We start from the raw sequence: 18,617 nt of genomic DNA on the forward strand, positions 1-18,617 counted from the left end.
ATACAGAAACACATACGCTCACACAAACACAAGGATAATTGCTTTTTAATGATCTCACATTATGCAAATGCTCATCATGAAGTCATAAATCTTTGGAGGAGTTTATACCTGTCTCACCGCCAGTAAAGCCAACAGACTGACATATTACATTGTATGAGGAAAGTTAGAAGTTAAAAAAGACTTTTACTGGTCTCCATCAATTTATATGCACACTCATATACCTTAATCCTGTGCATTTTAATGACCTACCTGTCAAAAAACAAGCCAAAAAATGGCAGAAATGTGTCATTTTAACTTTCAGGAAACTCTGCTAGGTCATTGATATTTATAAAAACAGGCACAGTGTGGTATAGCAGTGTGTTTAATCACCTACTGTGAAATATTCAAATATCTGAAAAATGGAAGTTTGGAGACCATAGCAGTGCATAATGCTCAATTAGGTATGAAGAGCAGCAGCAGTGGATGGATAGATAGCTGGTACAATATGAAAGGACAGAAACAGGAAAACATCTCTGGCCTTTGATTAACACAGAAAAACTGTAGATTAAGGGTTTTTTCTTTATGCCATCATCTCTCCAGTATAATGCGAACCCTTTACAGACGTCTCCGAAAAAGAAAAAAAAGAGAGAGAAATCCTGGAGTTCATCTCAAATGAACTGCTGGCTCTGAAAGTAGTGTTGTTCTTCCAGTCTCTGAAACTCGCTAGGCCCATGAATTATTCTCCCCGATTCTCAAAGTCAAAGTGAAGTGAAAAGTATACAACAGCAACTTAGGGAGTATTGTGTGTGTGTGTGTGTGTGTGTGTGTGTGTGTGTGTGTGTGAGAGAGAGAGAGAGAAAGAGTGTGTGAGTGACAGAAAGAGACAAAAAGAGAGAGAGGGGGAGAGAGACACTGAAGTTAAAGAGGCAGCTAAGAAATTAATCGAGCCATCTGGGATGAGCAGGAGGTTCCAGCACCTGTCAGCATGGGGCATAAATCCTGAATCTCAGTCCTCATGACATTTACAATGAGTGACGGAACAGCGTTTAAAACATTTAAAACAAGCACAACATTAGATTTAATCACTGGTCACTTTTGATAAAACTGAAGTTGTCTCATTTAAGGACAAACAGAAGACACAAAAGAAAAAAAATTCCATCCAAAAGCTTATTTCAAAGTCGAGGCAAGGAGCGGCGAGATTGATCCGTGGACCTTAACCCTCTTTTTGTTCTGCGGCGGAGGGCGATTTTGTCATTCATACTACACTATGCGTACGCTTGGAATGGAAGTGAGTCCCAGGAACATGTCCCAGAATCATAATACAACTGAATGTTTAAAGTGCGAGGCTGAGAGAATCACATGGTGTCAAGTTTCTTTGCAAATGGAATTTCTCAGGGGGGATTCATCACTTTGAGGATGTGTGTGCCTGAACCAGTAAGTCAGCATTTTCTGCCTTTTATCCATCTAAACCCAATTGAAAGGTCTTAATGAAGTGCGTGCCACAGGACATGCTGAGCTCCTATAGGTCTGTTTTTCTGCTCGGAATTAACACTGAGCAACCGACGACACGTGTTCGGCCGGTCCGTGCAAGAAGACAATTTCGTTGGCACTGACCTTGTTTTTGTCGGGTTTTTTCAGCTTTCAACTAATTTTGGATCAGTTTCTGCACAACACAGATTGGATCCCCATGAATGCATCCTTGTGTCTGGTAATGATTACATTTCCTCTAAAAAAATTCCTTTGATCCTTATCATCCAGATGCCCTTTTGTCGATGTTTAGATCCCATGCTACATCTCTTTGTTCCACTTAGTACGCTCTAGCTGTGCGATAGCGTCTCTTCGTGTTTTGTCCTTTTCCTTTTTCCTCTGTGGCAAAAGCCACCAATTTAATTGAATTTCTGGGCTTTTAATGTCTGCATTACCCTAATCAGAGAAGAGGAGAGTAGAGTTGTTTATCTCGACCTTGGTAGAATTAGCAGAAGGGTATTTGTAGAGATGTTAATGCTCTGAAAAGCCCACAAACTGTTCTGCAAGATCGTAACCTGGGTTTGTACAGATCAGCAAATCAAAGGTGCTTATACCCATTCCAGACTGACGTGTACTCCAGCTTCAGGGGAAAAGCATGTGCTGGTGACAAAATGCTGTAAACTCACACCAAAGATAAACAACACTCTTCTGTGATTCAAAGACCAAAGCACTGCCTTTTATATAAAACAGTAGCAGTGTACACAATACATTTTATATGAGTTGACCCAGCTTCCAAGTCTTTTTCTGCTTTCTGACTGTATAATATTAAAATGCCAGTGCGGGATGATTCATCAGTGAAGATAGAGCTGCCATTAAAGTAAGGTGCAGGCATTGTACTATCTCACACAAACAACATGCAATATAACCTTCTGAGAGGGTGGCACAACTGCAGGCGAGGCAGAACACAGTGGAATGCAAAATACAACCCCAAATACCCTAGGGCCCGGAGGCAAATTTGATTAAAAGTTTGTTTTTCTTCACTCTCAACAAACGGAGGAGCTCGTCGATGCGGCACTGACAGTTAATTGGACTTGGCAGGGCCACGGGTTCATTCGTCAGCATTGTGTGGGGCTTGCCTAGGAGGAGCAGGACAATCGATGTCCCTCAGGACGACCTGTAATCACTGCAACACTCCAATGAAGTCCAGGGTTAAACATCAGGAGATTGCAGGTGCACCAGAGGATCTGAGAAAGACTGCTAATATGCTCCCCGCTCCCAAAGCAAACCAAGGACACTGCAACACAGCCCCCGAAGGAATGTGATGATCCCTAGGAACTGAATTACACCTCATGCTATTATTCCAACCAAAAATTATCACGGAGTCAAGGTCCTGAGAGGTGATACGGGTGTCAATGACAATGAAAATACGACATGAGACTGTGCATGTGTGCAGTCCAGACCTGTGGTTCCCAACCTCGGGTCGGGACACCCACAGGGGGTCGCGAGTTCAGTCTGAAGGGTCACTGATTAACAGGATTGTTGTTTATTTTTCAGGCTTGTCTCCAATCTTTGCCTTTTTCCTTTTCTAGCCTTTAGAAAAACAGTCAAACAAAACAAGGGAAAAAATGACTCTTTGGCTGAACTCATCACAACAGGTAGACCTGTGCCACTGATTATGTGGGTTGATAGATGTTGTTTGTTTTAAGGGGCCACGAGCCAGAAAGGTTGGGGATCCAATTGTATAGATTGGTGGTAGACAGACAAAAAAAAAAAAAACTACTACACAAATTATGACTTTTCTCCAATCTTTCTCTTATCGTAGCTCTTCAGGCCTCTAAAAATGTTTCACAAGAAGGCATTTCTTCGCTTTAAAGGGTCACAAGTCAAAAATGATGCACCACTGGTCAAAATAGAGAAAAAAATCTGACATTAAAGACTGAGAATAAAATATTTGGTACTGCTCGAGAGACTTCACAAGACCAAAACCAAGCAGCGTTTTAAAGCTACCCCATTCTAAGTCTGGTGTGTGGAATTACAGTATGTTTACCAGACAGTGAATTGTACACAGGTCATGAAAAGTAATGATCAACAAAAATCAATTCAATCTTTTGAGACAAACTTCACAAACACGGCAAAGGACCACAAAATCAAGTGTGACTTATAGACTGTGAAATGAGCCTAAAACGGCTTTGTTCTACATTAGCATTCAGGAGATATCTTATCTCTCTTAACTGTTATCATAGCATTTCAGCTATTTTAGACACACTGACCTTCTCTTAAGGACGGGAGATAAGGCTTTTTAATGTCCTTATTAAATCAAACCATCTATACAGACTCTCAGAGCTGGGTAGTGTGTTCCAGGAGGCCTTAACTCTCCCTCTTTCTTACTGACTAATAAGCATCACGATGATAATGACCAGTGGGACTGCATGTTGTATCTGCACTATTCAAAATGATTGTGTCATCCTCACCATCACCACAATATGCCGTGATATCCACCTGCCGTTTGTGCTTGACCCTAAAATTTAATGATTTACGTTATGGGAAGGTGCTTTTTGTCCCCAAAAGAAAGGCAAGTCCCCACAATGTGACTGTGTAAACATATTTATGCCCCCAAAACATAAGTAATACACATGCACTCACTCACACACACAAAACACACACAGCCACACATTTTAGGCAGTGTCCCAAAGGTAATGGAGCAGTGAGCTCTTGGGGAACAATAAATCCTGGTTAATGGAATGGTACAAAAATCTTCAGAGCCAGGCAAAGTCAATCTGCACACTGGACCAATGAGGCTTATATGTACGGAAAATGTTATAAAGACGTGTGTGTGTGTGTGTGTGTGTGTGTGTGTGTGTGTGAGTGTGTCAAGCAAGTTGATGCATAATACTATTGCAAAAACCTCTTCAAAAAATTGTGGTGGTTGCTTTCAGTGAGAATATTTGAATAATATTTAAATCATGATCACCACACATCTGTGTGCATGTGTGTGCATGCGTGCATGTGCATGTGTGCATGTGTGCGTCATCAGCAGTAAAGAAGCCTGCAGTCAGCTAGGGTGCGTGTGCCACGATTCATTTGATGGACTCACCATCAGTCAGTTGATGTCTTGGCACAGTGATTTACACCACACATAAGTCACACGAGTCACGAAGAGACATGTAGGGAAAGATCTGAGAGGCATGCGGGTACATTTTGAGAAATCTCTGTCAGAGCCTCAGCAGTGACATCCACACAGTTCAATCTGTTCTGTTTAACAGCCAATTTCAGTGCTCAACTCAAACCAACAAAGTTCAGTCCTTCCTAAAGTTCTGCGTGACTGTTAGTACCAGTGGTGTTTTACTCAATCGGTTGCACCATTAAAACTTAAGAGGTACCTTAGGTAGCAAAGACTTTAGTAACTGGTAAATCGGTTACCATAAAACATCTGTAGCACAGTCCAATCAAAAGCAATCAACAGTGTAAACAGGAAGTCATCATGGCAGCAAGAGCAACAGTTTTAGGGAGCCAAACAATATACTAAACCTAAAGGAGCCCTGTGGAGTTTTTTTGCAAACAAGCAAAAGTGATTTTTTTTCTTACATTCAGCGTTACTCAACAAAACACACTGTGTGTATCCTTGAGGTCGAGCAAACATGAGTGTGTTTGTTTCCACAAAAACTCTTGTAAAGGTGATGCTTTTCTTCTTCGCTCCCTTTGTGGGCACACTGCGACGTTTCAATCAGAAACCAGCAGCAGGATGTGCTCACATGTGTGATGGAAACTAACAGGGACCCACCCATAAAAACACTACTAGTGTTCAAAAACTCCACAGGGTACTTTAACTTACTGGAAATGTAGGTGTAACTTTGTGGTATTTATATATGAATACATAGAGAAATATGTGTGTTTCAGGGTTTTATGTAGAGAGTAATGAGTATTTACGCAGTTTATAATGAGTGGGAAATATCTGATGACGACCGTCATTTAGTCATTTAGTCATTTAGTCTATTAGCATAACACTTGGAGGCGTATTATGTTTTTTGGGAGATGCAATTTAAAATCTTTCCAGTTTACATGAATATTAAACAGCATTTTGATCAAGTGTCCAGTCAGATGAGTCAGCCATATCCCACTACCCTTAGCTCTTCAATATAGTCTAGTCTTCAATTAATCTGCTAAGTCAGCAAGCTGATGATAGCTTTGCCAGCTGGTTCAGTCAGTTATAATTACATCTTGTATGTAGTTACTTGTTTAAATATTTAATAGCAACTAATCTGTATGTATTTAATCTCTATGAATTTATTTTTGTGGTGCGACCCATTCTTATCTAGTCATGGGTACAGTTGTGTTCAGACCAACGTCCTCATTAATTTCAACGAGACCACTCCAGTGCTGTGGCAGGCATATAGAGTTGCAAAATCAGCGGTATTATGTACCGTTGTTCAGAGTTTTGGTATAATCTGATAAGCCTTTAAACGCATGGATTAGTTAGTCGGTTACTCAAACTGGACCTCCTGGATCGTATTTGGCTGTCTCATCGGTGTCTCAAACAGCACCAACGCAGCCCTTTAAGTGCTTTAATGCTCACAAAATCTACAATCATGAACCTGAGATTACTCAGTTAAAATTGAATTTACTAAAAACCTGGCAGAACCAGCTCTGGTTCATCAGTGCGATATGGAGAAAGAGGTGATATCTCAATGAACATGGCCTCTGTGCTGTGGAGAAGATAAATAACACTGTCACATACTGTGCAGTATATAAACCGGCTGCGAGTCCGGTGCACTATACAAAAACAAAGCTCTGTCAACACAGGGGGGCTTCATGCATGCACGCCAACACGCAAACACACACATACAGAGTAGTAACTGTGTTGCACAAGGCACTATAGATCGGTCCGTCTCCTGTCCCCTCGAGAAATAGCTTTGCCGGGTGCTTTGATCTACCAGAATGAATGAGGCAGTCTGCATCGACTGTTACAAGCAGAAAGGAACCCCTTTCAGAAAGATACGGTTAGAATATTTATAGGTCTCCCAAAATGTCTCTTTGCATGGTTTTATAATGAGGAATTCAATCGATTTAGACTTCTCGTTTAAAAGGTGGTGCAGAGATCAAAACTCACTTTTCCTGTTTTTTTGTTGATATGGGGCCATCATCTCAAAGAAAAGCAACTTGTGGATTTCATACTGCTGCAGACATTCAAAAGACAAACGCACGTAAACACACGCAACAAATACTGAATTCTTCCGTCTGTAAGATTAATGAGGAGCGAAGTTTTGAGAGAAAAGTATGGAGACGTGTAGAGTGATGCGTCAATCCACAGTGAATCCGTGTGTGCATCTCTGTCCTGTTCAGTGTAATTCACAGTCTCTTGGTCTTTGACAGCGATGCATGTCAATGTCCTGCTGCTGCGGGATTGGAGAGGAACCATCTGGCACAGATGCACTTCTGAGAATAATGTGTAAATACTGTCGACGGGTGCCAGAGGGAGTCCTCGCAAGGATGTTTTTCAAGCCAAAATGAAGTTTAACTGCACAGTTTTGGTCTGGTTACTCCTTCATATTGTCTCTGCAATGTCGTCTGAAATGAAATAAGCTAATGAAGCTAAAGGAAATACAGCATATCTTCTTGACCCAGCCCAAATTCTCATTTCAACGCAATTTCAAGATCTAATGAAACCATTCGCTGGTTTAAAACTTTAATAATAATAAATAATCTCACTGTCTTAGTTGACAATTAACAGAAAATAAGTAACATGTACCACCCCTGCCCACTCCCCTCTCCATCTGGTGTAATATCCCATAAACAAGTGTTCATAGGCCACATTCATCAATTAACCATGTGTATAGCACCCGCAGCAGTGGCTGCCTTCCCATTTGAATACATTAGGGAGGAATATGTTACCTCATGGATCACGGCTGACCAACCACATTAGATTTGGCTATTAAGTGTGATAGATTTCTTCTCAGAACGCAAAAGATGCATTGTGGTTAACAAAGCTAAACTACCCTTTGGACTATTCAGATACTTATCTTGGTAGCATTGATCTTTAGAACCTCTCTGGAAGAGGGTGAACATTTCCACCACAATACGGTAAAAAGCAGACTTCAGGAAGGCAGAGAGAAGAGACACTAAATGCTCCATATTTATGCACATTTCTTCTCCTTGAGCACTGGGAACGTATCATTATAAGACTGAAGCACATAAAATCAACGACAGTGCTCCATTGCACCTAATATTTTACAAGTGATGGCAGTCATAGCTAAATATACCTTGTACAAGCAACATCTGTCTTTATCATTCTCTTCATCTGAAAGCTGTTATTACTGTAGCATATAGTGACCTTGTGTGACAAGCTCATCAAAAGGGAGAGTGCTGAAAAGCACACAGCGATGGAGGCAAAGAGACCAGGTCATTTCTCTGCTACTTCAAACAAAGAAAGTCCACTTTTAAACCCAAGAAACTCATAAGATTCTGAAAAAGCCTGATATGGTTTTCATTCAATAAACTCATAATATTCCACAAAGATTTGATTTCCCATTTCATCTCATACCGCGCTGGCCTTTTTACAGCAGTATATACTATATTTGTTGCAAACAACGACCAATAATATCATTGCTTTGGCAAAATCCAGTGCTATAGTTCAGCAGACTAAAATGACTAAAGACATACTGTTCAGTTCCATAAGCAGAGCTCCATCTATCTGAATTGCCTTTGCAAAAACTGCTGCTGTCCCTGTTTTATTGAGTCTAATATTTGTTCATCCCTTTTTTTATTTACATCCTGAAAATCCTACAGGGAACAATGTTGTTTTTCAAGGCAAACCCTGCTGACAAAACAAAGCATACGCGGCGGCACAGAGAAGACGAGCACAATAATATTCAATTCAAACAGAAAACACAAGCACGACAGAGAAGAACTGACACAAAAAAACAAACATTAGCAGGTGCATGTCATCACACTGTCGTAATGCCCCCAGCTGTTAAATGAAAAAGCAAAAACTCATTTCATGACATGTGATCAGAGAAACATGTTCAAGACCACAAACACAACACACAGGCATTAGAGCAATCACACCAACCAACAGCAACAATTAATCATTCATTGCAAACAACAATCCAGCAGCAAACATTCTGTTTTGCTGTTTTATCAGTGGTCCACATCTACCAGCGTGCCCTTGAGATGAATCTAAGACACCCCAGGACTCCAGGCAGGTCACAGAGCAGGTCTGGTCTCAGTGGGACTGCAGCCTCAGGCCGGGGAAGAGGATGAAATGTTTTCTGGCTACAGCAGGTGGACACCAGCGGGTGAAAAACAGCCTTCACCACTGCTCCCCACACAAGTTACTGAATCTCTCCCACCTTATCGCCTTCTCTTTTCTGGCCACAAACAGTCCGACTCTTTATTTTCACCACCTGACCCATATACAAAACTGCTTCCTGGTGGGTGCTGCTCCAGAAACGAGGTCCAAGCCTTTGATCCAGCTCCAGATCACTGGCTGAAAGGCTGTCACTTCAGCTTTAGGCCGCTCAGCATCCCACGGCAGCTCTTCATCTCCAAGCCTGGGCGACACACTTTTTATCACATTCACACATCCTTCATCATGTGACCGGCTCATTCTGCCCTCTCACCAGCTATAGCGTCAGGGAATTTGCTTTCATGCGAGCACAAATACCTCAACTCAAACAAAATACCTGTAAAATAAACAGCAGCTAAACCAATGACGTTGATTGTGTTGGACATGAATAGATTTTACCTGTGCTTTTCAGCCCATTTGAGCCACAATTTGATCATCCACTTATGCGAAGACTGCTAAAGCTCACATCACCTATCTGAGCTGGGTGAAAGCAAAATTTACAGTGAAAGAAAAAAAAAAAACATGCTGAACCATTTACACGAAGGAAAAAGAGGGCAGATTTAATTTAAAAATTGGCACGCATTCCTCATTTCTACAGATGAAAGCTCATAAATGAAAAAGCCTGGAATCATGCCTGGTATGGAAATCTAAAGTTATGAATAATGCCTCTGTCTCAATCATCAAGTCTGTTTTAATAAGGTGGATTAGCCCAGCACCTGCAGGCTGGAAGGCACGCACGGCTGCACTCCTAACCAACCAAGAGTGGGACAAGAATCCCTGGGGGCCCTGAACCTCACATCCTCCCAGTTGGACCCTCACCAGCCTGTAGGAGTGAGCAGCAGCAAACAGCTCAGGCTTGTCATTTATGCCCATGAATCCACCACCAATGGGCCGGCGCTGCAGCGAGAGCAGCTGATTTACACACAGTTGCTAATCAGGGAATGGCTCTCTTGCTAATGAAAACTCATAGATCTATACAGTAACACTACTGATATGATTTTAGCTCCCATTACTCATTCCTAAATATGCAATAGGGAGTAACAGTCAAATGCTACAGGGAGCAGGCAGCTGAAGTTAAGAATCTGGGGTCAGAAATGTTGACTAGGTCATTGCTATCAGGGAATAAGAGCCTCCTGTATGCACATTCACTATTTCTCTGCTGACATAAATATCAAAAAAGGGAGTAAATAGATTCTTTCCTCCTGTGTGGCCTCAGTGACCCTCCAGCTTTTAGCCGATCGCAGGATGGATATGCCTCACTCTACCCTCCCATTCCTCCTGATTTCCAACTGTGGGATCTGTGAGGAAACCCCAGTGAACAGAAAGGCCAGCACAGTGGTTTGTTTCAGCTTGGCATTGATTCATCACTCCACTGAACAAGTCATAGGCACCAGTCTAATCATGATTAAGACCATAACAGAGAGCTCGGTAGACACAGGGGGGATGCAACCATCCATCCATCCGCTATATTCATCAAGCAAATCACTTCCACTTCCAGCAAATGAAAATGAATTCATTGTGACTTACCTGTTCCATTGGCTGTGTTTGCTAAGAAGAGAGGATACAAAGCTGAGCAGCTTTGAGATAGACGCACATTGAGGCAAAACAGTTGCAGGATTCACAGTAAATTCTTATGGACTAACTGGCTGTGAAAGCCATTTAGGAATAAATGAGTCAAAGTGATTAAATGCTGGTTTAAGAGTAAAGTGGACTCACCACTAGAGCAGTCCAGTCCGCCCCATCCAGGCTCACACTGGCATGTATCGGGAGACACACAGCGGCCGTGGACACACTCCTCTGTACACAAAGCTGAGACACACAGAGACGTTCCCTCATCAGCACAGTGTATAATTGAGTTAGCACACACATACGCACAACGCACACACAAGCAGATTGTAAAACATCATTAAACCACCAATAAACAGCACAATGAAAAGCACCAAGATAACAGCTGAAAGAAAATGGCCCATAAAATTGAGCACTCAATATCTCCCTAATACCATCAAGGGACTAAATCTTAGCCGTGGCACTCATATTCAACATCCATCTCCACAACTTGACAGTGGTCTAAATGATTTTTTTTAGGAGATTGACTCTCAGCATCTCTATTTATCACATAGCTAAACTTTCCACAATGGGATGTTATCAGCAGGCTGGGCCATGAAGGAACAAGCTGTAAATCCCTTCTAATTTGATCAGCCAGTGCTTTGTCACATAGTGATGCTTTAATGTAGCAGGCCCAGGCACCACAGTGTTTACTAAGTGTGCAGTTTTCTTGATCATTCATATTGAACAACACAGCACCCGATTGATTGGGTCGGCATCAGTATGCCTGGGAGCATGTTCACGAGAGCTGGAGGTTTGCTTCAGCTGGATAATAAAGTGACCTACATGGAGTTTTTTTTTTTGCCACATTGCCATTTTTTCTGTGTGTGCGAAGCCAAAAAAGAAAAGTATCACAAAAATAAGCATTTAGCATGAAAAAGTCTGTGGCAGCCAAGGTCATATGGCCAGCAGGGTTAAGACAGACAGGCTCTTATCTGAGGAACGAGACAGTCAGGCAAATACGAAGAGAGAGAAATCCCGCCTGATGGGAATCAGCAGTCCACTAACACGGCCTGTGGAGGGATGATACACAATCCAAGGACAGCAGAACAGACAGACCATTGCATTAACTGATCAGACCTCATCCTGCACTTCATCCAAGATCTGCTTTTTTTTTCTTCTTTTTTTCGTGTTTTATGATCAAACGCGTAAAAGGGCAGCAGGGCAGCATCTGTGGACTTTTTTTTTTTGTAAAACAACATAAGCCCTGGAGCAATTTTGCAGCGCTGCGTGCAACAGTATGCCACTCATCCTGCAGGCAGAGAGGTCAGCAGAGAGCTGGATGCAGGCCTGAACAGTGCTACTATAGATTATCACTCAATCAGGCTTCGATTAGGATCCCCTGCCTGCGGGAGAGGTGCAGCGGGAGAGGAGAAAGAGGAGTGAATGCCAAACACCCACGAGCCGGTGCTAATCGCAGAAATGCTCTAAAGGCAGAAATGGTAAACCAGAGATTGAAAGATAATTTAGGGCAGATTTCTGAGCATCAGTACTCTGGCAGAAAAACTGCCTAATTACAGTAAGCCAGCAAAAAAGAAAAGGGGGCTTCAACATTTGTGCTGACGAAGGTGTGAGGTTGACTACATCATGTAATCAATGAGCCCACCGTATGCAGAGTATTCAAACAGAAGAGGAGACGAATTCAATGTCACCACGATGGGTTGATTTCGTTTACTTTCAATCAGCAAATCCTGATCAGCTAGAACAGGGAAATGCAAATGTGTCACATCCTTTAGAAAAAAAAAAAAAGAAATATGGAAATGAAGTTTTGAATATGGGAGAAAGGATAAAGCGCTCCCTTCTCCTGAGATCTGAACCGGTGTACGGAAGGGATGGCATAATAAAGTAGGAGGTAGGTCTTTCATTTTAATTGAAATTCATGAATCACTCTGCTTAACTCATGTCTAAGGAATCTGTTGGAAAATTGAGTCTTTCATCTAGATAAAAGGCTAATCTAACTCATTATGCAGAGGTGTTATCAGAACAGGGAACAATGGAGCTAATTGGTGATTGTCATGCAGTGTTAATAAATTTAATATTCGTGCCCAGTCGAACTACAGTCTTTTAAAATGTCTGATAAAATACATCTGTATAGTCTCTACTCTAACTGTGTTATTGTCCCTGTGCTTGGAGAGCTCTGCTGCAGGCAGGAAAAAAAGACCTCCCAGTACAATTCTGTTTGTTTATGACTTCTGTAATAGTAGTAGTTTTGTAGAACACTGGTAGCGAAAGTGAAGTAAAAAAAAAAAAAGTGGAACATTGTGATGTAGCTGATGGATAAATCGCTCTAAGAGATATGCCTACAGAACATATCAAACAACTCCCTCCAAAGCTCCTTCCACATGCCTCTGTCTAGTACAGCGATGATTTATTTTAAAACTGTGTCTTTGAAGCATTAAAAAATGCAACAAAGCCAAAATGAAATCAAAGGCACCGAATTCCTTTCTGGTGAAAAATCTCATCATCTTCCCGATCATCAAAACCCAAATGTGAAATGTGCGAGCGTATTTCTGCCTGAAACTTTATGAAGACCCAACTAATTCCGCCGCCAAAGTCATTTTTAGAATCATACTGCGCCACTGGACAGGCAAGAGTCATGCAGGAGTCATCTGGCCTAAATGCTCTGCAAAAAGAGGGACTCATAGCCCTGCAGAGCCTGTCAGCCTCTGAAGATATTAGGAGCTGTTGTCATTAGTGAGTTCCCCTCGCTTCCTCATGCACAACTGTAATAATCATGCTTAATAGGAGGGAAATTAGTTCCTCACATCCTCTACATGGGCTAGTTACAGATTAAGGTAATGACTTATGATAGATCAAAGGTCACAGAATTAATAACGACCACTAGTCGGGAACTTCAAGCACTAATTAAAGAGAGGCAGATCAAAGTTCAACTTATTGTGGAGAGCTTTGAGAAAATGAAACAATCACTTCCAAAAGAGACGATGAAACACAAGAACAAACAGCGAAAAAACATCCTTAAAGATAATGCTGTTGATTCAGCGTCAGAAGTATTCTCCTTCTGTGTGTTTGTGTGATAATTTTGGCTCATTCAAGGTCTTCGCATCCCCAGATTCATTTAGCCGTCTCTCATTGAAGCTAATGTAAAGCTGATGTGGTGCCATAACAAAACAAAACAAAAACAACAACAACGCACAGGCAGGATTAAAAGGCAAACGCTCTTGCAGCATTTTTTGACTTAATGACAGAAATCCACAGTAAACTAACAATACAACAAAGTGTCCTGAAATAGACTACTTGAGTTAATTTAGGGTCGATTTACTCTATAATGCCCCCTTTTGTCACTGCATGCAAAGCAGCTCGGGGAATACAAATCTCTTAATCCTGGGAGTGAGAGTGCTAGGATTAAAAGGGGTGGAACAGTTTGCAACGGCAGCAGAAAGCACAACTGCCCTCTCGGCCCCTATCAACTGAGCCTCCCTGCGTCACCTGAAAGAGGGTTAAAGGGGAGGGCAGCTTTTCCCGTGCACAGCCTGACATAATATCAAAACAAAACCTATTGTTCATACAAAGCCAAGGCCCGATATGAGATGCACCTCCACAGTTTGCAGAATCACCTAGTTAACACCCCGAAAAGACTGTTAATGAACAAATAGCTCCACTGACAGTCAAATGGTTAATGAATACATTATTGATCAATCTGCGCCTCCCTCCTCAAGACCCCGAGATAATCACACCGGCTCTTATTCTTGGCTGGCTGGCTTCCCGGTGCTCTGCTGCCCCGAGGCTAGTCGAGCCTAGACAAGGACAAGCTCAACTCTGGTCAAAGAGCATACCCGCATGGCTGCAGTCACTGTATCATTCACTCCCTCATGTTGCAAAAGATCTAGGAAAATATTAAAGTGTGATTCTAATCTTATTTAAAGGGAATAAAACATTAGGTAAGGCGAGAGCATCAAAAAAATGTAACTCTCAGAAGCTATATGTTCTGTCTTTATTTGGCCAACATGCAAAAATATTCAGTTTGATGTGCGTGAATAAAAATAGAAATCAATGACCATTAATGAAGCTACTAAAATGACAGTGAGGGATTGTTATCAGCATATTGCTTATTTAACAGCTTCTGGTCTTTTTATGTCATTGAATTCCGGTGTGGTTTTATGGCGGGTGTTCTACCTACTCTGTCTGTAACCAAGGCCCTCTTGGCTCGTTAATTTTTCTCATTGTTATACAACTTTGATTAAATTACTCTTGCTGGAAGAGGAAAGCAGAGAGCGGTGTATGCTGTAAAATGCTGTGCCTTCATGTTAAATCATGCTCAATCATCTTAAACTGAGTAAATTCACACGGATGGTGGCGTGTGAACAGAGGCGGGAGAGGTGGCGTGTTATTGGGTGTTTGTGATAAACTGGAGTGGGGGTGACAGAGGCGGGCAGGCGAGCCACCCACAGTAACGATCAATCCCAATATTTCCTCTTTTTCTCTAAACGTCTAGCAGACGCAGCCTGAAATGTCAGCCAGGAGTTAAATAAAGCATACTCACGAACACACAGGTCACCGCTTTCAAAGTAGCCGGGGCAACACTGCGAGCGGCGCCTATACATGGTCCTCACTCCCCGCCGGTAAGCTGTCTTATAGCTGATCCTGGAAAAACAGAAACACAGAGACGTGATGTAAAGAGTTACCCTTTCTGAAGGGCAGGATATAGATATAGACGGTGAAAGTAAGCTTTACCATGATTTTGCTGATTTGTGACCGACAAGTTTTTGAAGTTCAGCGGGGAAAGAGAATCAAAATCCAGAGGAATTTTGTGTAAAACGCAACATAAAAGTCAGTATTTGTTAGGCAACGTTGTGTACTTATTGAGCTGGATGCCCACTATAAACCTTAATGGAATAATTAAAACATTTACTGTAAGGTGATTACAGTCAGAGGCATCCCGGCTCTGGCACTTCACTGTCCGCCACATTAACAAGGACATTTACTGTGGCCCTCATATACTTGGCTCTGCTTTTGGGGGACAGTAAAGGGCGAGTACCAATGAAAGAAATATGGGGACAATTAAGGAGACTCCTCCAAACTTACCTGTGCCTCGTGCATTTAAACCAGTTGAGGATGTCTGTGCACCTAGTGTAGTATATCTGGTCAAATGGGTGAGCGTAGGACTCCTGGACAGTCACAGCGTAGCTACGAGACAGAAATGTGAAGACACATGCGGTAGACCGTACTTAGTACCGCACTTAGTACAGTTAAACTAATTTTACTCAACTGCATTTATTTGATAGTTATAATTACAAGTTACTTTTTAAACTAAAGATTTTGCATTCAAAAGAACACGTTGAGCTTGTAAAATACAACTAATATTAAATCAGAGATTTCCACACATTGTGGCTTGCGACCTCTTAGAAAAAAGCAATGTTTCATTTGGGCCCCTTGTCATGTTGCAGATGTCTATGAGTTGTTAGCTGTTCAACCAAGGAGACCTTTCCCCTCTAAACTTCTCGTTCCACTTCAGTAGCCCAAAGAAGAAAGTACATAGACAACAAAGGTGTCCAGTATTTCACAAAACAAGCAAAGAATATAGAAAATGCTTAAAGATATATATACATGTTTTGGAACAGACTTTGTTTTTTCTTCTTTCTGACCCCATTAATCACCTCAAGAACTCTCAGATTTATCTTGTGACCCACTGGAGGGGGCCCGGTCCCTGGGTTGGGATCCACTGGACTAAACTATAAACTGTTAAGTTGAAACTAGCTCAACCTCAACCATCTAGGCCAACAGCAAAATGCTGCTGACACATCAGTGTAATAATATAACTCATAATCATACCTCGGTCACAGGAGCCGGTTTTCTGTTGAGTAAATAATTTTACTCTAAAAACGTTTTGCTGATGATACATTTTGCAACATTTTAGATGCAGGACCTTTACTTGTTACGGGGTATTTTTACACTGCTGTACTGGTACTTTTACTTAATAAGAAAATGATCTGAATACATCTTCCTTCAGTGAAAGATGCTGCTGGGGACATGGATTTTCTTGCTCCTTGGAGATGTTTGAAGAAACAGAAAACAACAACAGCACACAGGTCCTGTCAATGCACACGGTGCTAATGAAAGTGATACAATAACTTTGATATCCAAAGACAGGACTTGAAAGGAGCTTTTAGTTGATTCATGTTAGTGAAATATGCAGCCAGAGACAGTTTGAGGATATTGGAGACCTCACAGCCATGAACACACCTCACTTAAGGAATTCATTTCGATGCCAACGAGGTGGACCTACGATCCCTAAGTACCCTCACCTCGGTCAGGCAATAATCCAGATAATATATCTTCACAGCTTTCTTTCCTCCCCTTTGCATTGAGGACAGAAATTATTCCTGCTTATTTCTCATAAGTGACACTGCCCAGCACAACTAATAATTATTCAGGCTCTATGGCTGTCGTGATTGATTGGGATGAGAGTACACTGATCAATTTCCCTGCGTATTTCATTTGAAGCTGCAGCTCCTCCCATCTCTTGGAGCCTGGCGACTTGAGCTGTGTATGATCGATACTGCTGTATGGACTTTGAGAATAGATCTGGAACTTTAGGAGTGCGTGTAGCAGATACATTAAAAAAGTTCCAGGATCGACAATGTCGGTCCTTGGAGCTGGTGCTGCTACACCACACCAGACTGTCTTTCAAATCTAACATTCAGTGTGCTGTGGTAAACACAAGAGGATAATGCTCACCTCTCCCAGTGGCTGCAGACATTGGGGTCGTCCGGGTTCAGACTCCAGACTTTGGCGGTCAAGCCCAGAACAAGCAGCAGGGCTGGCAGGCCAACACATGACCCCATTCTGCAGTCTGAGAGGGTGACAGGGAAGAAAGGTAGGAGGTCATGCTTTGGCTGTCAGTGGGATCAGCTTTCATATTAGCCTCTTTCTACTGAGTGGTACTTCTCCAGTAATTTAATCACCTTTGAAGTAGTTTTTGAAATAGGATTGTCAAAACACAAGCACATACTTGTTTAAAAGTTTGAACATCTTGCCAAGAATAACATGAAACTCTCATGTCTGTGTAGTCCAGTAGCCAGTTAGCTAAGCTTAGCATAAAAGCTGGAAACAAGCTATGTAGCAAAATCCACCTACCAACACCTCTAAAGCTAACTATAGCTCATGTCACAAAAACAGTGTAAAACGGACAAGTTGTGGCTGTAATAAGGATTATGTGCAGAGCTTAAAAATAGCTGGGCTTTTAGGTTACTATGTGAGCTTTACAGTGTTTTCAGTCACAATCAAGGTGAATTTTAGAGGCAGAGCAACTGCATACAAAGGGAATGAAAAGTCGCAAGAGGATCAAATTAAAGAGTTCCTGGTGAAGCTGTACCTAAACAAACGGTTAGTGCATTCGTTACTAGCTATCTTACAGCTAATGCCAGCATAGTCATTATATTGAATGTTTGGGACGAACAAACACAGATTACCCAAACGACTCAGCAGTCAAATTCACACAAATGATGTCATTTGCACACCTTCTTTGCTTTGTGTCTGAACGCACGGTTAGCAGTAGGTTACTTGTACACTGAGTGGATGTTGTTACATCTGGTTAACATCTGTTACCACCAAGTCTTCACAACAAGCTAAACCGTCTCCTGGCTGTGGTTTCACCTTCAAGCCTCTCCTCTAACTCTCGCCAAAAAAGCAAATCAGTGCTTTTCCCAAAATGTCGGACTATTCCTTTAAAGCAGTTGTCGAGCTCGGATCGTTAAAACACACGCCCACGCTCCTTTAACATTTCCTCCTGTGCTTTTCTCCTTCAGTAAGACCTTCAAAAAGCGCATTTGCTCTGCCCAGTGAGCGGCTGCAGAGACGAAACCTCCCTGCGACAGTGACAGAGATGCTGATTTGTTTAGACCAGCGGGTTATTTCATTAGACGTAAAGGCGGAGGAAGAGCGCATATGATCAACAGGCATGACAGTGATGGATTTACCACATGTGCAGGTCTTACCTTAGAAAATCCCTACCGAAGATAATGTATGAACGACACACAGATGACTGACACACAGCATATTTCATACTTCAGGTTAATGCCTGGATGTCACAAGCAGTAACATAACTACATCTTATGTATGGTAATGATGTGTCTCGGGACTCTGAACATGATAAGGCCTTTTGAGAATAGAAAACACACACATCGTTATATTATAAACAATAAACATGAAAATAAATAAGGGAACTGACGCGTTTATCTTCACATATGTTCAGATCATATGTATA

The 18,617-nt window shown here is 41.8% G+C and overlaps 1 protein-coding gene across 1 annotated transcript in view; it reads right to left on the minus strand.

Annotated features, from left to right (window-relative positions):
* Positions 1–14,970, minus strand: part of megf11 (multiple EGF-like-domains 11) — a 47,934-nt gene extending 32,964 nt beyond the window's left edge. Inside the window, exons 1-2 of the mRNA XM_041938661.1 lie at positions 14,895–14,970; positions 10,505–10,597 (exon numbers count right to left, since the gene is read on the minus strand). Coding sequence (XP_041794595.1) covers positions 10,505–10,597; positions 14,895–14,955 — 154 coding nt within the window. The 5' untranslated portion in view covers positions 14,956–14,970. The remainder of the gene's footprint in view (positions 1–10,504; positions 10,598–14,894) is intronic.
* Between the last annotated feature and the right edge of the window lie 3,647 nt (positions 14,971–18,617).

The sequence above is a fragment of the Chelmon rostratus genome, chromosome 6, assembly GCF_017976325.1.
Source record: "Chelmon rostratus isolate fCheRos1 chromosome 6, fCheRos1.pri, whole genome shotgun sequence".
In the NCBI taxonomy this organism is placed as follows: domain Eukaryota; kingdom Metazoa; phylum Chordata; class Actinopteri; order Chaetodontiformes; family Chaetodontidae; genus Chelmon; species Chelmon rostratus.